We start from the raw sequence: 23,099 nt of genomic DNA, 5'->3' as shown, positions 1-23,099 counted from the left end.
AAGATCCCCAGAAATTGAAAAAAGAAATTCATTTATATTTTCCTCTGGAATGCATTTTTAAATTTATATTTTGCGATGTGTCTGTCTTGTTGTTGTTAGGTGCCGTGAAGTTGATCCTGACTCATAGTGACCCTATGTACAACAGAACGAAACAATACCCGATCCTGCATCATCCCCACAGTCCTTGCTATGCTTGAGCCCATTGTTGCAGTCACTGTGTCAGTCCATTTTGGTGAGGGTCTTCCTCTTTTTTGCTGACCCTCTACTTTACCAAGCATGATGTCCTTCTCCAGTGACTGGTCCCTCCTGAAAACATGTCCAAAGTATGTGAAAAAAAGTCTCACCATCTTTGCTTATAAAGGATATTTTGTGAGTACTTCTTCTAAGACAGACTTGTTCATTCTTCTGGCAGTTTATGGTATGTTCAATATTCTTCACCAACACCATAATTCGAAGGCATCAACTTTTCTTTGGTCTTCATTATTCATTGTCCAGCTTTCATATGCACATGATGCGATTGAAAATGCCATGGCTTTTTAACACTTTAAAGAGGTCTTTTGCAGCAGATTTGCCCAATGCAGTCTATAGTTAATTTCTTTACTGCTGCTTCCATAGGTGTTGATTGTTGATCCAAGTAAAATGAAATCCTTGACAACTTCAATAGTTTTTCTGTTTATCAGGATATTAAGGAGCCCTGGTGGCATTTACAAATTTCATACCAAATATATTGAGTTACCACGGAAATAGAGGAAACATTTTGTCATAGTTAGAGAGCTGGTTTTAAGAAAATAGAAGGTTAACAGACAATTCTTCACTGGATGGAGATATGGTAACAGTGGGGAGCCCTGGGAATTATCTTTGGGTGGGTCTTATTTAACTGCTTTTTTTTTTATACAAGATATGAAAAATGGATGGCATGGTAAAACCTAAATTTAGAGAGGTTAGTGCTGGGAGATATATTCAATTTAGTTCAGCTCTTTCACTTAGCAGATTGGGGAAAAAAAAATCTATGACTTGGAAACTTGCTCACGGTGACATAGATAGCAAGAGGCATGTCCTGATTCCCAGACCAGAGGGCCTTGTTCTCTGCCACTCTGCCTTGATTTCGTCAACAGATGTTGTGATGCTGACATGGTGCTGTGGAGGCAGTTAAGCACTGTGGGGAGATTTCACAAAGCATTCTGAGTTGAGCCAGCATATAAATGTTGCTGTTGCTGTTAGCTGCCATTGAGTCAGCCCTGACTTACGGTGACCCCATGCACAACAGAAGGAAATGCTGTTTAGTCCTGTGCCACTCATATGACCTGTTGCAGATTAGACTATTGTGATCCATGGAATTTTTGCTGGCTGGTTTTCAGAAATAGATCACCAGGCCTTTCTTCCTAGTCTGCCTTAGTCTGGAAGCTTACTCAAAAACTGTTCAGTATCACAGTAACACATAGGCCTCAACTACAGATGGGTAGTGGATATGCGTGAGGTGCACTGGCCAGGAATCAAACCCAGGTCTCCCACATGGAAGGCAAGAATTCTACCTCTGAACCACCAATGCCCCCCATGATTTATATGAAGGTAGGTATTGACTTGCAAGATTGTAAATGTTGGTAGGGTTGTAAATATCCTATATCTTCATCTGAATGATGGATTATAGGGGTGTATCAAAATTTCTTAAGCTGGATATTTAATATTGTTGTTTGTTATACCTCAATAAAAAAGCAAGATAATGAGGGAAGGAAGGAAGACATGATTCAAAGGGGAGTGGTGTTGGTATAAGTAACAGGAAGGACTAATGCATTTATTTTGTCATTCCTTCCATTAAGATTGACTGAGAATGTCACAGGAACTATGTTCCCAAAGATAGTAAGACTTACCTCTTGTCCTAGAGAAATTCACAGTCAAGTGAGAGGACAGGCCCATAATAACTATAATAAACATGGTAAGTACCATCATTATGTGTGTATACATGTACTCTAGGAACTTGGCAAATTGAACATGGGAGATGGGAAGTTGTGGATAGTTTCAGAAAGAAAGCACATTTGACTTGTGACTTTAAGAATGAGAAAGAGTTCAACAAGTGGTGTTAGGGAAGGAAGGGTATTCCAAATAAAATATTCTATAGCTTCAAAGTAGCCCTGGTGGCTCCGTGGTTAAAGCACTTGGCTGCTAACTGAGAGGTTGGTGGTTTGAACCCGCCAGCCACTCTGAGGGAGAAAGATGTGGCAGACTGTGGGGCAGTTCTACTCTGTCCTATAGGGTTGCTATGAGTAGGTATCAACTCAGTGGCAATGGGTTTTTGGATATGCCTCAAAGCACAAAACAGCCTAGCAGGTTTGGGATGTTCAGTGTGACAAAAGGTTGGGTATGAGGAGGGAAGACAAGGCTGGAATGGAATTAGGAAGATTGGCAGGGGCCAAGTAAATAATAGTAAGAGTTGATACTGACGCAGGAAGTGGCACGATCATATTGGCATTGTAGAAAGAAAACCCAGGTGCCCTTGCAGAGGGTACATACAGGGGACAAGAGAAGGTGGTGCTGATAGTCAGCACACACACGGGTGGTGCCATGCTGGTGGTTGAAGTGAAATACATACTGGCTGGTAAGTGGTATAAAAGTAACTGTGGTTAGTGGTAAGATTAATTAATAATGTAAATTCTAATATAAACATGTTAGCACAAGCTGATTATTTTAGGATGTTACCACCATCGTTGCTAATTGGGCTTCTGGGCATTGTGACATTGGAGAAACTTTTGCACCATGGCTTTGAGTATGGGCTGAGTCACAGGGGGCAGCAAGACTGCACTGCACATCTTGTACTAAGCATTCTGGGTTTCCAGATGGTCACCACTTTATCATCCTCCTCCAGTTATTGCTTTTGAATTGTTTTGTTTTCACTTTCATTTTAATTATAGTGCACTCCAATTTTTATGTAAGTAGTAAGTGTTCAGTTTTCAATATTTATGATACAAAAATTTATGACAAAATATTTAAAATGAAAATCTACAGTGAGAGACTTAGAAGTCTGGGTGTGTTAATGTTTCTTTTAAGTATCAAACTAGTTGCTGTTGAGTCAATTCCAATTTATGTGACCCCAAGTTTGTGGAGTAGAACTGAGCTCCACAGTGTTTTCAAGGCTGTGACCTTTCGGAAGCAGATCACTAGGTCTTATTTCGAAAGTGCCTCTGAGTAGGTTAGAACCACCAACCTTTTAATCAGTAGATGAGCACTTAACCATTTGTTTTACCCAGAGACTCCCTTTAAGTATCATAAACGTGTAAATATTCTGATTTTCAGGAGATTAGAGAAGAAAAAAATTAATCAACAATAACCTGACACATGTTCTGATGCTGTACAAAATTCATCACAAAATAAATAAACAGCTTGATTTCCAAAAATGGAGCCCTGGTGGCATAGTGGTTAAGAGCTTGGCTGCTAAGCTAAAGGTTAGCAGTTCAAATCCACCAGCTGCTCCTTGGAAATCCTATGGGGCAGTTCTGCTCTGTCCTATAGGGTCACTATGAGTTGGAATTGACTCGACAGCAGTGGTTTTTTTTTACTAAAATGAAAAACAACTTGATTCTTTCAACATAAAAATTTGACAAACATTATTATTAGTGATATAAATGTTGGATGGAAATGGAGCTCAAAGGTTGTACTGTTAAAAGTTGAATAGGTGAAACACCTTTTATCAGAGTGGCTATCATGTTTTCTTAAAACTGTTGGTTTCAATAAAGAAATTGTGCAATTGTAAATAAAAAAAATTAAGAACATCATGAATCAGTTTCATGCATTAAGGTATTTTAGAATAAAAACTTTTTATAAGTGTGTCAATAAAGTAATTAAAAATATTTTAAAACGTATCATCAGAACTTCCCATAAATGAGCATTTTTCAGACCTGGATTACTTAGTTAAGCTTCAGAAAAAAAAGTGAACATGGGTGTATCACTGCAAACTAGATTTATGGTCTTAGCATGGCAAAACATTTATCTACTGAAATGAGAAGGAAACCTTTTGGAAAACATATAAATCAAAGTAGTAAAAACTTAACCAGTATTGATTAAGCTTCAAATGTTTCACCTAAAAGTGTTTAAATAAGGATTTTTATTTTATAATATACAAAGTTAAAGATGCTAAAGACAGTTAAATGTTTTTGTTGACCTAATGGAACTAGACGGAAACAGCATTTGTGATATCTCGAACTGTATCACTGGCAGCCAAGAAAAATGTTTTACTGAGAATTATTTACATAAAAACAGACAATGCCAGGGTGGTAACATGGAGAAAGTCCAAAGTTTCAGTTCAAAATTTTAGAAAAAGTTCCAGATGTTTTGTTTTGGCCCAAATTCACCAGATTTGATTTATCTAGATGATGCAATAAAAGATGTAAATCAAATAAATCAATACAAATGTTTCCTAAATGAATTTTCTATTTTCTACCATATATCATATAAACACTGGAGATAATTAAATAACATATCTAAAGAGTGATGGCTATTGAACATTAGAAAAATTGGGTTCTCAATGGCAACCTATAGTGCCAGAACTGGAAACACTCAGTGGAAATCATGCCAAATCTCATATGTTCATCTTAATATAAGTCATGAAATGGGAGTAGTTAAGCATTTGGAAAATAAAATTAATATTTAGAGATTTGGCTTTAATAAAATATTCTAACAGAAATGTCGATATTCTCTTTAGCTTTATAAGAAATGAAAACATGATTGCCCACATAAAATTAAACAAAACAAACTGAAAGGGAAGCAGAAGACAATAGAAAGAAGGAAATAAATGACACTTTAAAAGAAAACAAAATAAAGTATCAATTCTAAGAGAAAAACCATTAGATTGTATAATAAATTATACAGAAATAAGTTTATGATTTGATGACAAAAATGAAAAGTACAATGAACTTTTAACCTCCTTCAATTAATTCAATCCTAAAATTTAGCCACATATGTTTGCAAACAAAGCAGATTTAGGGTAATTGAAAATTTATAAAATTAAGCCAACTAATTAAATATGACATTCCAATATGTAAGATATAGCTCAATAATTCAAAAGCAGTAATTTTAGGATGTCATATTTTGATTCCTTTGACTTAGCTGTTAGGAGAGAAATTAAATATATAAAAATCTCAGATGGCATTATTTCAGTGTAATTACTAGAAGTTGAGCAAAAACTCAAAGAACTTTCAGCACAATATTGTTGATATTAGGAGAAATTCTCTATGTACTGAGACTACAAATTATGTAATATCAACTTAATGGAGCCCTGGTGGCCCAGTGGTTAAGTACTTGGCTGCTAACCAAAAGGTCAGTAGTTCAAATCCATCAGCCATTCCTTGGGAACCCTATAGGGCAGTTCTACTCTACTGTAGGGTGGCTATGAGTCGGAATCGACTCGATGGCAATGGATTTTGTTTAATAAACTTGAAAGTTCTGTGAAGAGTCTGGGGATGCTCTCCAGGTCACATCATGGTTCAGACAGGGGCATCATTTAGGAAACGAAAGCCATGTCAAGCCAAAGACCACACCAACATTTCTAAAAATCCACAAGTGGTTTTGAAATCATTAGAAAAATTTGATGAGTGGTATGTACTAAAAATTATATCAAACTACTGGCAAATAGTTTTATACAGTATACACAGTTTAGCTCATTGAGAGAATAGTGATTTTTAAATTTTTAATTTATGTGCTGATTTACTTATGACTGTGATAGTTAAAATCCTTATAACTTTGGTCCCTGAATAAGGCCAGGCAATGAGGGAGTTTAGAAGGCTATTTTAATGATACTAGTTAGAAATTATGGAAGGTGGAAAGGAAAGAACAGGAATAGAAAGGTAGAATCAGTAGACATTGCTGACTAATTTGATATTAGAAGGAAGAGGTCAAAGATGGTTTCTAACTTCAATGAACAGGACAGTACCAGCATCCAAGACAGGGTACAAAGGAGGAGGTGGAAATTTGTGGGGTAGGCAAATGGGTTCAATTTTAGACAGGTTGGGTTTGAAATACATATGTTACATCTATATGGAAATACATTTTTTTTAAAGTACAATATTTTTACATAGGGCTAAATAGCGTCACATACTTTTTCATATACTCTATTTGATTTGCACACTACCTCTATAAATTTATTAATATTACTACTACTGAGAGGTCTTCCTTATGGAGCACCCAGTATTCCTTCATTCAGCAAATGCTTTTTGAGTCCCTCTACCATGGTGGCATGGAAACCCTGGTGGCCTAGTGGTTAAGAGCTATGGCTGCTAACTAAAATGTCAGCAGTTCAAATCCACCAGGCTCTCCTTGGAAACTCTATGCGGCAGTTCTACCCCATCCTATAGGGTTGCTACGAGTCAGAATCCACTTGATGGCAATGGGTTTATTTTTTTCTTCTTCTTTTTTTTTTTGGTATATGCAATGCTAATCAACTTGACAGCAGTGTTTTTTGTTGTTGTTGTTGTTTTACATGCAGTGCCACAGGACCGCCACATAGGGACCTCTGAGGGAGACCTGACGCCCGTATTAGGCTCTGTGATGGACCTGCAGGCATGAGCAGGAGCCCTGGTGGCACAGTGGTTAAGTGCTCTGTTGCTAACTAAAAGGTGGGCAGTTTGAATTCACCAGCTGCTCTTTGGGAGAAAGATGAACCAGTCTGCTTCAGCGAAGATTACAGCCTTGTAAACCGTATCGAGCAGTTCTACCCTGTCATGTAGGGTCGCTATAAGCTGATATCAACTCAAGGGTACACAGTAATGTATGCCATACACTTTTAGGTGCTGGTGATATATCACTGAGCTAGACAACTGAGTGCCCTCATAGAGCTTACATTCTCATGGAGGGAAACAGGCAATAATGAGATAAATGTAAAATAGAAAGCCAGGAACTGAATCAGGTTAAGTGGATAGAGTGTGATGATGCAGTTTAAGTAGGGCAGCCAGGGAAGGCAATATTTGAATGGAATTCTAAGAAAGGGAGGGAGTAGCTCATGTGACTAGCTGGGGAAGGGTCATTCCAGGAAGAGGGCACTGCAAAAGCAAAGGCTTTAAAATGGCTGTGTACACTCTGATGGATTTAAGGGTCAGCAAAAAGGTCAGTGTGGTTACAGTGGGCTGAGTGAAAGGGTGAGTGATAGAAGATGAGGTCAGACTGGAATGGTTGGCAGAGGACAGACACACAGGGTCTTTTAGGCCATGGAAGAGCATTTGGACTTTATTCTATGTCTTGTGGATTAAAGGAACCACTGTGCCTGCTGTATGGAGATTAGATGCTGGGGCAGCAAGAGTGGAAGCTGGACACTAAGTTCTGAAGCTTTTGAGCACTTGTAGTTTAGGCAAGAGATGATGGTGGCTTAGATTAGGGTGGGGATGGTAAAAAGAGCATAGGCTTTAGACACATTTCAAATGTAGAGCCATCAGGATTTACTAAAGATTTGATTATGGGGTGAGAAAAAAGGACAGAATGAATGGAAGGTTTTTGGTCCTAGTGACTGTCTGGGTGAATGGTGACACCACTCAAGGAGAAGGTGCAGACTAAACAAAGAGCAGGTTTGAAGGGGAAAATCTAGGTTTGGATTTAGATGTATTAAGTTTGAAATACTATGGACTAGTATATAGTACATATGATATTTATTATTTAAATTTTCTCAACAGTCTTTTCCACGTATGCAAGGAAGATAGGATCACTGTGCCTGTTTCATGAAGGCAGAAACTAAAGCTTGGAGATCTCATTCCATTTAAGATCCCATGTCCAATGGGTTGGAAATGACTTGAGAGCTCAGGAGAAAAAATAGGCCAGAGGGCCGAGAAAGTAAAACACAGTCAGTGAGTCTCATCCAGTAAAAAAAAAAAAAAAAAAAAAAAGTATGGATTAATGCATCAATACTGTATAGGCTTATCACTGTTAGGCGTTGCAGGAGAGGAGGGAGGAAATTAAGAATATTAACCTTTTTGTACCCTCTAGGAACGTACATGCTGTTGGGAACACAGATAGAGTAGATGACACTGAAATCGTTGGACAGCAGGTCAAAGTAGGATACCATTCAAGTGAGCAATCTCTGAAGTAGTTTAGTGAAATGAGAAAAGTCAGCGAGGGCCAGGATGGTCTGACTTGCACTGCCTTCTGAAAGATATAGGGGAGGATTTTAATGAGAAGGAATTGGATGCAGGCAGGGAGATGTTCAGGCCAGGAAACTGTGTGAACAAAGGTAGGGAGGTGAGCACAGTGAGTGTGTGCCTGGGGATATCATAGGACTGACTGAAATAGAGGGAGATAAAGACTGATGGGCAGAGAAAGGCCAAATTAGGCAGGGCCATGAAAGGCAGGCACAAACCCTTGGATTTGATCCTGTATTGGGGAGCCAATAATAGTTTCTATGGCTAGAGCTGAAACCTGGTCAAAATTCACCATTTTTTTCAACCAACATTTTCCTAGGATGTTGCTAAATTCATATTGGCAACACACAGATTTTACTTATATTGGATATTTTTCATTTGCAATAAAAATGATCACATACAACATCTAGGTGGATATTTTGACATGTTAATTCCCTTTGGTTCCAAACTCATTCAAATAATAAGCTTTTGTCCAAAAGGAGAAATTACAATGTGAGGTTATGAAAAGTCCATTTCCCGCTTAATGTTCTTCCTAGCAATTCGGTTGTTTTCACTGGCTTTTATTAAAACAACCTTTGTGTGAACTGGCAATTTGTTTTGTAAATATCAGTGAAAGCATATTTCAGAAAATATAGTAAGAAAAACCAACCCAATTTCAGAAATATGCTTGCTGCCAGACATCAGTCTTCAGCTCATATTATAAGTATTTCCAGTAAGTCTTAAATACACATTAACATGAGAAATAGCCTACTGTTTAAGATCAAAAAAGTTGAAAAATCCTTCACTGCTTCTCAAAAATTGTTTGAGGGTTCTTTCTAATAAAATGCATTTCCCTTTTTGATAAAGTACATTTATAACGGTTTCAAGTACTTCAACTCAATTTAGAATTTTTTTCTCAAAAACTTACTAAGACTTAGTTTATTGTCATCCTATTTATATATTTTATAACTTATTTAAGAGGTCTGGGATATTAAAAATGTTCAACAATATCTATCTTGAACCCATATCCACTGTCCAAAGCTTTTACAAGAATTGTAAGCTTTGTTCAAGACTCCAAGGAACTTTTATTACCATTTGGCTATTGCCATTAATCTATGTTCAAAGACAGAAAAATATTATTCCTCAACTGAAATAAGGAGAGACTGTGAAATGAATGTTATAAAGAATTTTAACTTGAATGCTTCCTGGCTGGCAGATAAAATCTCTCTGAAAAGTGAATTAAAATCATTGCATAGGTGTTTTTCAGGACAATCTCTCCATCATCTGATATATCTGCTGTGGTACTTTTTTTGTATAAATGTTTCCTGTCCTTTCCTGTTCTCTCAGAAAAACATCTCATTCTACTAACTTCCTGTTCTTTATTATATAGTTTTCTTCATATTTCCAAGTAAATCAGTGAATTAATTCAATAGATATCCTAAGTGTATACCCTGTACCCGGAACCATCCAGTCATTGTGGGGTATACATAAGGAGTGTGAGATGTTCTTTTGCTGTGAAGTAGCTCACATTCTACTTGTGTTCTATAAAACATGAAATGAGAGCAAATAACTAAAGATATTCCATAATCAAGTAATAAATTATAAGTAGAGCTTAGAGCCAAGATGAGGGAAGATAAATATGGGTTACCGTGGTTAAGGAAAGTTTCCCACAAGCTCCAGGGGGGCTTCAAAGTATAAGACAAGGAGAGGAAAGGTAGACTTTCTTTTCAAGCAAGGAGACTAATATGAGTAGAAAGGAAGAAGGGAGAAAGGGAGGGGAACTCATTTACTGAAGGCGTGTTAGATTCTAGACACTCTACAAATGTTGTTTCTAAAATGAAATAAATATTTAATCTTCACAGCCAGCCTTTTAGGTGGCTATTATTATCTTCACTTACAAAAAGAGAACAAGTCTCAAAGAGGATAAGAAAGTTGGTCTAGGTCACCCATTATACATGTCAGAAACAGGATTCAATACTTAAGCCTTCTGGCCCCAGGGCTGGCCTTTCTTCAGCAGCTCACTGTGTTTGCTCTGTGGAGAGGAGACTGGCTTGCCTGTATGTAGCAATTCAGCTGAATAGTTAGATGGGCCAGATAGAGAGGGCTGAAGAAGCCAGGCTGATTAGTCTTTGTTGTAGGATATTAGAGGCTATCACTGCCAATTTTTGAGCTGGGAATTAACATGGTAGGAGCAGTGTTTAGGAAAGATTAATTAGTCAGTAGTTTAACGAACAGAAATAGGTGACTCTATAGTAGGTATGGAGTTTCTGGGTGGTACAAATGGTTAATATGCTTGGTTGCTAATAGAAAGGCTGGTGGCTCTATTCTACCCAGAGATGCCTTGGAAGAAAGTCCTGGCGATCTACATTTGAAAAATCAGCCACTGAAAACCCTATGGTGCACAGTTCTCTGGCATATATGGGGTCACCATGAGTCAGTGATAGCAACTGGTCAGCTGGTAATATTGAGTAGGGGTAAAGTGCTCTTGCAAAATTCCAGGGATAAAAAGATGTAGGCCTAGGTTAGAATAAAAGTGCGAATGGAGAGAAAGAGAAATGAAAAAATGTTAAAGGGAAAATCAGGAGGACTTAGAGACAGGCTGTATATGGAGGAAGAACAAGACCAATGAGTCATAGATGAGCTTTAGTGACTGTGAGAATTATGGTGCCATTCACTGACATCAGAAAGTTGGAAGATAGAGGTGGTCTGAGATTTAGATGAGCAAGTTTAGGTTAGTACAACCAGGAAATGGTTTGTCGGTATAATATGGCGTACTTCTGGTAGCAGAAGGAGCCATTTTTCTATACTTTTCTTCAAAGAGAAGAAAATATTTTTTTCACACTCAGAACATGCAAATATTCCTATTTGTACTACTTAGATGCTTTCTGTAAGAAGCCTAAGACTTGAATACATAAAAGAGACTAAGGCTTTTCTCTCTTCTAAATGTTATCAATGAGAGTAAAAGTATAAGAGAAATATTAAGGATGGAGTATGTTACTTCATGTAAAATAAGTACTGTTTGCACATTTATTTATTGGTTTTAAGCAACACTTTAATAAAAAAAACTTAAGTACTAACTTCAATAGACAGTTCTTAAATGACTTGTTCCATAATAATAACTACTCATAGCATTGATGTAAAGATTGAAATAAGACAGCAAATATTTAGGAACTGTGTTTTAAATTGGAAGGTCTACATAAAAAGTTATAATTATCAAAACTTATAGGTCTGTTAGGAGCCCTGGTGGTGAATGGTTAAGTGCTCAGCTGCTAACTGAATGGTTGGTAGTTCAAACCCAGCAGTCGCTCTGCTGGAGAAAGATGTGGCAGTCTGCTTCCATAAAGATTCCTATAAACCAAAAACCAAACTCATTCCTGGCGAGTTGATTCCAACTCATAGCAGCTGTATAGGACAGAGTAGAATTGCCCCATAGTATTTCTGAGGAGTGCCTGGTGGATTTGAACTGCCGACTTTTTGGCTAGAAGGCATAGCTCTTAACCACTATGCCACCAGGGTTTCCTCCAAAAGATTACAGCCTTGGAAACCCTACTCTGTCCAACAGGGTTGCTATGAGTCAGTATCCACTCAACAGCAGTGGGTTTCATTTTTGGTTTATAGATCTGTTATGGAGAAAGGATGGGCTACTGAAAATATCTAGGATCTGGTTCCTGCTGCACCAAATCACTGTATGTCTTTGGACTAGACTTTGAAATTCTTGAATCCTCAGTTTTATAAGAGGGACAGGTTAGCCCAGATACTCCGAGAGTCTCAATTTCTAAGTGTTGTAAAGAACGCCACTAACATCACTTTGTGTTTTTCCAGTACCTAGAAGTTATTATAGTGCAAAAATATTATTCCTTACTTGAAAAGGGGGAAATGTACATTAAGATTAAAAATGTGGAAAAAGGTCCTCGATATATTACATCTGATCTCTCAAATGCTTTGAAATCTGGAAGTGTTTATATTAAGAAAAAAATTAAAGGCTTAGTCAAGAATTTAAATCTTGATCATACACATAAGGAAAATGACAATGTGTGTTTATCCCTTTAGGTTGGGTATTAGAGACCTGGAGTCAACATTACAAAAGGACATCAGTGAATAGTAGACTTTTGAGACTGTGTTAAGGTGTGTGGGGGTTGCCACAAACTTTTTTGTGGAAGGTCACAGTAAGTGCATAGACTAACTATTATGCCAATAATTGGTCTCGTACGTATGGCTGCCTTTTTGTTGTAGGTGAAAATAAGACTTTAAACTGGGAACAAATGAAAAGAAACATGATCCTCAGATAATGTGAAAATATAAAAGTCTTTAACAAGCAAAATTAACAGAGCCTTTATAAACAACTCTATGCCCACAAATGTGATGTCTTAGGTAAAATCTGCCAAAGCTCACACAACAGGAGAAAAATATAATCTGAACAGCTGTATGTCTACTAAAGAAATAAAATTAACAATACCCTTCTAAAACAGAAAGCATTACACCACATGGTTTCACTGGTTAATTCCACAAAACATTTAAATAAGAATTAACATCAATTCTCAAGCTTTTCCAAAAGATGGAAAAGGAGGCCAGCATTACACTAAACTGAAACCAAATGAAGACATTCTAGGAAAGAAAAGTACAAACAAACGCCCTTCATGAACATAGATGCAAAAATCCTCAACAAAATGTTAGCAAATAGAACCCAATACTGTATGAAAAGAATTATACACTGTGACCAAGTGGGATCAATCAGAGATATGCAAGGCTGGTTCAGCATTCTTAACTGAATTACCATAATTCATCATATCAACAGGCTAACAGAAAAAATCATAGGATCATACCCATAGATGCAGAAAAAGCATTGACAAAACCCAACAACTCTTCATAATAAAAACTCTCAGCAAACTAGGAATAGAAGTGAATTTTCTCAACTTTAAAGAACACCTGCACACATACACACACACACACACACAAACAAGACAAACTAACAAACAAAACCTATAGCTAGCTAACATTATACTTGATAGTGAGAAACCAAATGCTTTCCCCCTATGATTGAGAGCAAGGAAAGTATGTCCCCTCTCACCAGTCCTATTCTGCATTCTACTGGAAATCCTAGCTAATATAATTAGACAAGAAAAGGAAATAAAATATATACATTATATACATATTGGGAAGGATGAATTAAAACTGCCTTTGTTTGCAGAAGATATAATTTTTTATGTAGAAAATCTCAAAGAATCAAAAGAAAATGAAAACCTCTTGGAACTAAAAAGTTATTATAGTAAGGTTGCAGGATACAAGGTTAATACATAAAAGACAATTGTTTTCTTATATACCAGCAATGAACAATTGGAATTTGAAATTATAAACATGCTGTATGGATTGAATTGTGTCCCCCAAAAATATGTGTCAACTTGGCTAGACCATGATTCCCAGTATTGTGTGGTTGTCCATCAATTTGTGATCTGATTTGATTATCCTATGTGCTGTAAATCCTGACCTCTATGATGTTAATGAGGCAGGATTAGAGGCAATTTTGTTAATGAGGCAGAACTCAAATCTACAGGATTAGGTTGTATCTTGAGTCAGTCTCCTTTGAGATATAAAAGAGAGAAGTGAGCAGAGAGGAGAGGGACCTGATGCCATCAAGAAAGAAGCTCTGGGAGTGGAGTGCATCCTTTGGACTCGAGGTCACTGAGCTGAGAAGCTCCTAGACCAGGGAAAGATTTATGACAAAAATCTTTCACCAGAACCGACAGAGAGAGAAAGCCCCTCCCTAGAGCTGGTGCCCTGAATTTAGATTTCTAACCTCCTAGACTATGAGAGACTATGAGAGAATAAATTTCTGTTTGTTAAAGCCATCCACATGTGGTATTTCTATTATAGCAGCACTAGGTAATTAAGACACATACCATCACTTACATTAGCACCAAAAAATGAAATACTTATTCTTACAAAATATGTATAAGATCTATATGAAGAAAACTACACTTCATTGAAAGAAACTGAAGGAAATATAAATAAATGGAGAGATACTCCATGATCATGGATAAAAAGGCTTAATATTATTAAGATGTGAAATATTCCCAACTTGATCTGTAGATTCAATGTGATCTCAATCAAAATCCCAAAATGCTATTTCATGGGTATTGACAAACTGATCCCAAAGTTTTTATGGAAAGGCAAAAGACCCAGAAAAGCCAATACAATACTGAAGAAGATCAGAGTTGGGGGACTGACATTACCTGACTTCAAGACTTACTATAAAGCTACAGTGATCAAGACAGTGTGGTACTGGCCAAAGAATAGATAAGTAGATCAGTGGGACAGAATAGAGTCTAGAAATAGATTCATGCAAATACAGTCAACTGATCTTTGACAAAGAATTAAAAGCAATTTAATGCAAAAAGGATAGTCTTTTCAGCAAATGGTGCTGGAACAACTGATATCCTCATGCAAAAAAATAAATCTAGACACAGAGCTTACATTCACAAAAGTTAACTCAAAATGAATCATAGACCTATACATGAGATTCAAAACTATACAGTTTCTGAAGATAACGTAGGTGACCTTGGGCTTGGCAATGACTTTTTAGATACAACATCAAAACCATGATCCATTAAAGAAAAAAATTGTAAGTTGGACTTCATTAAAATTAAATACTTCTTCTCTGCTGAAAGACACTGTTATGAGAATGAAAATACAAGCCACAGACCGGGAGAAACTATTTGTAAAACATATATCTGATAAAGGACTTGTATCAAAAGTATACAAAGAACCCTTCAAACTCGATGACAAGAAGACAAACAACCCAACTACAAAATAGCCAAAAAATCTGAACAGATACCTTACCAAAGAAGATACACATATGGCAAATAGGCATACGGAAAGATGCTCAACATCATGTGTATTCAGACAAAACCCGCTGCCTTCAAGTTGATTCCGACTCATGGCAACCCTATAGGACAGAGTAGAACTGCCCCACAGAGTTTCCAAAGAGCACCTGGTGGATTCCAACTGCCAACCTTTTGGTTAGCAGCCATAGCACTTAACCACTATGCCACCAGGGTTTCCGTCATCAGATAATCACACATTAAAACGATGAGATACCATTACACATCTGTTAGAATTGCTAAAATCCCAAACACTGATAAAACCAAATGCTGGTGAGCATGTGGAACAACAGGAATTCTCATTCATTGCTGGCAGGAATGGAAAATGGTACAGCCAATTTGATATACAGTCTTGAAGCTTCTTACAAATCTAAACATTGACTTACCATATGATCCAGCTGTCCCACTCCTAGATGTTTACCCAAATAAATTAAAATATCTGTCCACGTAAAAACCTGAACATGAATATTTATGAGCTTTACTCATAAATGCCAAAAGTTGGAAGCAACTAAGATGCCCTTCAATAGACGAAATGATAAACAATTTGTGGTACATCCATACAATGGAGTATTATTCAGCAATAAAAAAAAAAAAGAGCTATCCAGGTACGAAAAGGCATAGAACCCCCAGTGCCACTGAGTCGATTCCAACTCATAGCGACCCTATAGGACAGAGTAGAACTTCCCATTAGTTTCCAAGGAGCACCTGGCAGATTTGAACTGCCGAGCCTTTGGTTAGCAGCGGTAGCTCTTAGCCACTATGCCACCAGGGTTTCCACAAAAAGGCATAGAGGAACCTTAAATGCTTATTGCTAAGTGAAGGAAGCCAGTCTGAAAAGCTGTTTATTGTAAGACTCTAACTACATGAGGTTCTGGAAAAGGCAAAACTACAGGGACAGTAAAAAGATCAGTGGTTGCCAGGAGTTAAGGGGGAAAGAGGGAGGAAGGAATAGGGTGCTCTTCGGGCACTGAAATGATTCTGTGTGATGCTGTAATGATGGACATGTGTCAGTATACATTTGTCAAAACCCATAGGACTGTAGAACACAAAGAGTGAGCCCTAATGTAAACTATGGACTTTAGTTACTAATAATGTGGTAATATTGGTCCATCAATTATAACACCATCAATTATAACAAATGTACCACAGGAATGCAAGATGTTAACAACATGAGAAACAGTGTGCAGAGGGTATGTGAGAACTCTCTGTACTTTCTGCCCAATTTTTCTGTAAACTACTCTAAAAATTAAAGTCTATTTTAAAAAAATTAACAAAAGCCAAACCAAATTCTACTTGTGAGATATCCCAAGCAACCCAGACAAGCCTCCGAGGAACTCTGGAATTCTGAAGAATGGATTTTGGGGGAAAAAAGTCCAAAATAGCTTTAAAAGAGAGAGAGAGAAAAAAAAAAAAAAGATATGTACCTGGCTTCTGAATATTCTCTATTCTGGTACCATACTGTCACTTAACATAGATAGAACTGTGGGTTTTTTTTATTTTTCTGAGTTGATGCAAAAATTTTGATCACAACACAAAACACCAATTGAAATATGAAGCTCAGCAATTTTGAAGCTATGCGATAGGCCTAGTACAATCTGCAAGCTCCTAGAGAGAATAGGCATGTTGTTTGAACAATTGTGGAAATTCCTCCTAAATTGTCATAAATAAAGCTTCTATTAATCTCTCTTTCCCAATATCACCTGCCATATTATCGCATGATTATGATAGGCTTAAAAGAAATAAAAAAATCAGGATTTCAAAATATCTTAGACCAAAATGTAAATCTCAAGACAGACAGACACCTTCTGTCACTGAGTGTTCTTCATCTCACTGTAGCCAGTAAAAGCTGCCATGATGACTGCTGGAAAGATTTTAATTTATTGAATGCCAAACACCTTTGACTTCCAGTTCGATATCTGTGTCACATACAAGCCCATACTAAAGTGAAATTGTATAATTTCATTGCCAATACACCTAAATATTTTCTTTTTAATTCAACGTATGGTATTTCACACATATTAATAAACTAGATGTTTTGTTACATGAATAGAAGGGATAGTAAATGACCATTTGATTGTCAGAATTAATTTAAGGAGCAAGGTACACCCAGAGCTAGTCTAATCTACTATTTTCTCTCTCAGTATAAGTGTCCCAGACTTACTGAAAGTACGTACTGGTTTCCTTGCCTAAAATAATCTACCTTCAACCTGTTCAAATTCTACCTGATCAATTAGGACCCAGGTAAAGGCAAGTCTGTCACGAAGCATTTCCTGACTACCCCACCCACATTCATCTTCTTTACCTCTAGTCTGTATCTAAATCATTTAGCACTATACCTTATATAATTCACTATCATTTTATGTTTTAGAACCATCTAAAATGCACTAAATAATTGACAATTACTCCAGCCTGAACAGACAGTCCAAAATAGTGATATCAGTCAAATTCACTAAAATTGTGAACTTCTTTATTCTCCTTAAAGCCTAGTGTAGTCCAACACAAACATAAGTTCAAAGCTACCAATTGACTTGGATTCTCTAATCAGCCAGTTCTAAAATCTGGCTTATGGAAAACTAGGATGAATAACTTCCTCTCCCCAACCTCAACGCGTGCACACACACACACACACATTCAACCACACGCCCCAGAGCACAATTCTGTACATGAACAGCAACTGTACAGAAATAAACTCCTCGGGAACTAAAGCAATAACATTTTTTGAAAACTCACTACGTGCAAAACACACATCTATAGTGATCTTTAACCCAAATTCATAGTCTATTACATTGGCAGTCAGGTTCTGCCTCTGAGCATTGGGCTGCTAGGTTAATCTGGGAATTTTCTTCTTGGACCAGACATGAAACCAAGCTGAGAAAAAAATACGGGAGGAGGTGGGGGGGCGGTGGCAGTTGTCCCCCCCCGTAATAAAAAAACACATATTCCAACAAACCGAAGAAAATTGAGGTCACTCTTTGTAGTTAAAACTACATATTACTTCAAGTTCAAATTCCTTCTATTAAGACACAAGATTTATTGAAAGTATATTGTTTGAGTAGGACTAAGAAAGCTGAATATTATTTCAGGTTTGCAAGCCATAAGGAAAAATAGTGCCTTTAGGTTTTCCATTCAGCTAGGAAAATTATAGCTTCATATTTGCAACACTAAAGCTAATGCAGTGTCAGCACCTCCATCAAACCCCGTTGTTCAGCAGTTTATAATTCAGGCAGGAATGTTCACTCCAAGCCCAAACTTGGCCTACACAATGTCAAAAAAAAGACGGCAAAAAAATTATTTTGGCTAATGCTGAGTTATAAAAGCAAAAGAGAGGGTGCTTTTACAAAGTGCTTTGAAAAACATCTCTGAGAATTTGAGAATGTAACTGGGAATTACTGAGTTGACATCCTTCACTTCTAAAGTTATAGAAATGACCAAAAATTCCATGACATCGTGTCAGCATCAGTAGTATAACTACTTTCATGAAATTCTTCATTAGGACTAATTTCACTATCAGGCAGAATTACTGTTCATAGGGAAAAGACAATTACAGTAGAAAACAGGACAGATAGGTAGAAATTTTTCATGAGGGCATAACACAACTTTAGATTCCTTTTTACTTTAAATACTAATTCCCTAGTGTACTGCCCCCTGTACACATAAAATGAAACAATACTTTTTCCAGTTTCTAAAGTAGTTCAGAATGCCAGGCTAGAATTCCTAGAATCAACCTTCTTCCTCCCAAACAGTTATCCTGGAGTTGGAAACAGCTTAGTGTGGAAGTGGATTTCCAGGGGCAGGTGACAAGAGCTATTCACTCCCCAACTCACTGGAGGTGAGCGAATGTAGGTGGGGTGAGGAGCTAGTTAAGTCTAGCAATTTGAAGTCATGAAGCAGGTGGGCTGGAGATTGCCTGGTGCCTTTGTGGCATCTTACGGATGAGTCTGGCACCCAATCCCTGATTGTTTTCTGGTCTCCTACACCTTAAAAATATGTAAGAACCCTGGTACAGTGGTATCAGGGCATTATATAAAAAAGTCATCCTTTCCTATCTGCAGAAGGCTCACTTATACATTGCTGTCGTACCTGTAAAAACCAAACCAGTTGCCCTTGAGTCGATTCCTATAGGACCCTATAGGACAGGGTAGACTGCCCCACAAAGTTTCCAAGGAGCACCTGGTGGATTCGAACTATCGACCTTTTGGTTAGTAGCCGTAGCTCTTAACCACTACGCCACCAGGCTTTCCACATTGCTATTGTAGGCACTCCAAATGTGTTTCCACTCAACATTTACTAAACCCAGGCTACAGATGATTCGACAGAATTCGTGTCCTTCAGATGTCAGGTGGAAGCAAACAGTTCATGAAGACAACTTTCGATACAATTGTGAAGGGAACAATTCATGAAGACAACTTTCAGTACAACTAAGTGCCATCAGTACAATTTCAAGACTTCATTGAAAAGCGTCTTGAAGTGTCAGAGTGTCAGCTCTCCTCCCCACAGTGCACCCCACACCACCCTTTGAAATCGCATTAATTCCCGCCGTTTCCTTCTTTCTTCCCTCTAACGCTCACTGGCTCATCAGGCGTTCCCTGCGAATGAGACGCTGCGTCGTTTTTGAGTTGAAGGATCAGGTCTGGGTGAGCAGTACCAAGCACCACAGAGTTTTTTGAGGGAGGGCACTCGTGGCGGCGCAGCCTAGGAGGCTCTGGCCTCTTGTCTGGCACTGCTGGGGCAAAAAGGGCTTGAAGGGCCCGAGCTCACCTGATTGAAGTGTGCAGAGATGAGCGAGGGCTCCCATATCTTACAACTGTTGCTCACAGCCCCTCCTTTATCTTTCTTGGGTGCCATGCAGAGGACCGGAGCAGCATTGGCCTCTAAACTCTCCTCAGGCCCGCCTAAGCGTCTCGGCTGTCATAGTAACTGAAACCACGCCCAGCTCCTGGACGTATTGAGTTCCCCTCCCCCAAACCTGGTCTGAATCTTACGGTCAACCGCTTCCGTTGCCATAGCAACAGGTCTCTGCGCGCGCAAAGCAGCTTGGGAGGGATTCCCAGTCCCCCTGGTTACATCTGAGCTTTCCAGCGGGGCAGCTGCGGTAGTGAAGGGACTGAGCTCGACTGGCCTCCGCCTGGTCAGGCTACTTTCTTTCACACCCTTCGATCCTCTGCTTTTTCTTGCGTCCTCTCTGGTCCGAGGCATTGTCTAGAAACACAAAATCCCTGGGATCCCTCCCACGACTTCAAGTTTTTCTCCGGTCCGAGTAACCTAAGATGGAGCACTGACTCCTCAGGAGGCAGCCTATGACTTCTTCCAACCGCTCCCTAGTCTGCCTCAAATACTTCCTTATATGAAGCCAAATCATGCCTCCTCCTGCCCTCCACCGTCTGGTCTTAGATCTGTTTCTGAGGGCCTTACTAAACAAGTCCAAACACCTTTACACTTGATCCTTTATCAACTTGTAGATGAGAGTATTGTCTTTCTACATGGTCTAATCTGCATAAACAGCTCCAGTTCCTTTAAACTCTCTCCCATTGGCAAGTAGAGCCTTTATCTCCTTAACTTTTTCCCACTTTGCTGTCATCAATATCTAAAATTTCATGGTAAGGGAGATTCCTCAAAATAATGATAGTAATAATAATAAGAGCAACAACTGTCATTTCTCAACCACTGGCTAGTGTGTTTCATAGTCATTTCATTTAATTCTCTCAACAACCTTACTCCAAATCCTACAGGATACGACCCATGGCTCCAGTATTAGGATCCAGGATTACCTGAGCCCCAAATCCAGTATGCTTAATCTCTACAATCCTATGCTATCACTGTTTTTGGCTTGCCAAAATGTGGGATGCGCCTGCCCCTCCCCCCACTTTGGGGCTAAACTTACATTTATGTATATGTGTGAGTGTGTTTATTTATTTTTGCAATGAGATCAATGTGAGGATACCCAGCGGCAGAACCCAAGCAAAGAAGTTTCACTATCTCTTGAGTCCATGTATAGTACAGAGCTAACTGATGCTAAGACCCTGCACTTTTCCTGAAGGTGCAATGGGCTTGTCCCAATGGGTTAGAGTGACTGAGGTGAGACATACAGCCTAAAGCTTCGCTTTGGTCAGCATGTCCTGCCAAGTGACCTTCCAGAGAAGGCAGGTGGTCTGACCCTTTTATTGCTTGCTTTGAAGAAGAAAGTGTGGGTGGCGAGTGATAATTCAGTGACTACTCTCTTACTTCATTTGGGAGGCAAGTTTAACGGTGGTGTTTTTCTCAACTCTAATTCCTCATTTGGAACAATGGAAAGTTTTGGACCCCCCTTCTTACTTTAATACAATATTAAAGTATACTTTCCAGAAAAAATATTTCCATAGGAAATTTGAAGAAATTCTGAGATTTCCTTTCTTGTTGCAATATGTATGGCATATCTTCTGGGAGGGAAGAGACCTGTGCAGCTGAGCCACAAGTCACATCTGGAAACCCTCTCTTCTTGTCATGAGAATAAAAAGACTGATGCATGGTGATGCCAGAGGGATCATGCCAGAAAGGAATTTTCCTGAGGGTCTCCATAGCAACCACCTAGGCTGCAACAGATTCATTTCATAGGATTCCTCCAAAATTTTGTTCTCCCCTAAAACAGTCTTAGCATTAGAAGATGAAAATCGTGTTTATATTACGGCTTGAAAATAAAGAATCTCTAAACAATTATTGATTATATCATTCTGAATTTTGATCACAAATGTTTCCATGCATTTAAGCTGTTTGGGAAAAAAAAAAAAGTCCTGCCTTTTTATTAAAAAAGTAGTAAAAAAGTTTGTTGGTATTCCAGTTATGTTTATAAAAAATTTAACTAGAGGTTTATGCCTGGCATAATACATTACCAATTTTCTTTCTTCTTGGAAAGATAAAACATACTATGTGCAATCAATTCAGTCAAATCACTAGCAGATGATTAATAAAATAGGTTACAGATAAGGAAGAGGATCAAAGAGGAAAAAAAGGAAATAAGTAGAAAAAAATAAAATTGTTCCTTTAAAATTGTAGAGAAAGTGCCACTGTGTCTCACAAATCGTTGCTCAACCCTAGTTTTGGCAATGATAAAATGTTTGTGATATTTATTGTGGCAAAAACTGTCTAGCTATTCGTCAAAAATTTCCTTTTTCTTCCTTCCTACTATGGGAGTCTGAAACATTTCTCAGCCTGCCTTATCCTTAGGTGTGAACACACGACTGCATTCTAGCCAATGGAACATGAGTGGAAGTATGCATCGCCACATCCAAGCCTGGCCCTTAAAAACCTCTCCCAAGCATTGTTTATGCTCGTCCCCTATGTGCCTAGATATTGATACCTAGGGTGACATTGATAGCCTTGAATTTCTGTATTATTGCTGTGGTGCAGAGGTCTTCCCTTCCCGTGATTATCATCCCCCACCTCTACTCTCTAACCTACCCACCCCTATTCCTCACCCCTTCCCCCCATCAAAGAACATTTGCTTGGGGCTGTTACGTGGATGAGAAATAAATGTTTATTTTCTTAAGCCACTGAAATATTGAGGTTTGTTATAGCAACAAGGGTTACTCTGAATACCCTAACATGTATGATAATTTTTATTTAGGAATCAACTTTTAGTAAATCTAACAGTAGCCAGCCTTCCTGTAAGAAGACAACCTTGTTACTTTCAGGTACCCAGGACACAATGCTGGCCACTATGTGAGGCACAAAGATCTAATTCCTGCCCTTGGGGAGACTGCATCTAGTATTGTCCACCCTATCTCAAAGTTTACCTTGCCTTTCCACCAGCTTGTACAATATATTCTTTCACTTCTCGCTTTATCAAGTAAATATAGTTCTTGCTTTAAACAAGTGGTTTGCAAAATGTGGTACATACATATAATGGAATGTTACTCTGCCATAAAGGGAAATGATAATGCTACAACATGGATGAATCTTGAAAACATTATACTAAGTGAAATAAAAACCTTAAAAACCTGTTGCTGTCGCGTAGGAGTGAAATAAGTCAACTGTAAAAGGACAAATATTGTGTGATCCCACTTATATAAAATACCTAGAATAGGCAGATGTATAGAGGCCAAAGTCCATTAGGGGTTACCAGGAGTAGGGGGGGAGGGGAAAAGAAGAGTTCACT

General features: G+C 38.2%; 1 protein-coding gene across 2 annotated transcripts in view; it reads right to left on the bottom strand.

The window, feature by feature from the left end:
- SPAG17 (sperm associated antigen 17) overlaps positions 1-20,588 on the bottom strand; it is a 259,459-nt gene extending 238,871 nt beyond the window's left edge. For both annotated transcript variants that reach the window (XM_064282366.1, XM_003409619.4), the window contains exon 1: positions 19,727-20,588. In XM_064282366.1, coding sequence (XP_064138436.1) covers positions 19,727-19,813 — 87 coding nt within the window. In that variant the 5' untranslated portion in view covers positions 19,814-20,588. The remainder of the gene's footprint in view (positions 1-19,726) is intronic.
- Between the last annotated feature and the right edge of the window lie 2,511 nt (positions 20,589-23,099).

Source organism: Loxodonta africana, chromosome 3, assembly GCF_030014295.1.
Source record: "Loxodonta africana isolate mLoxAfr1 chromosome 3, mLoxAfr1.hap2, whole genome shotgun sequence".
NCBI classification, from domain to species: Eukaryota; Metazoa; Chordata; class Mammalia; order Proboscidea; family Elephantidae; genus Loxodonta; species Loxodonta africana.
This window is presented reverse-complemented; position numbering and strand designations above follow the sequence as displayed.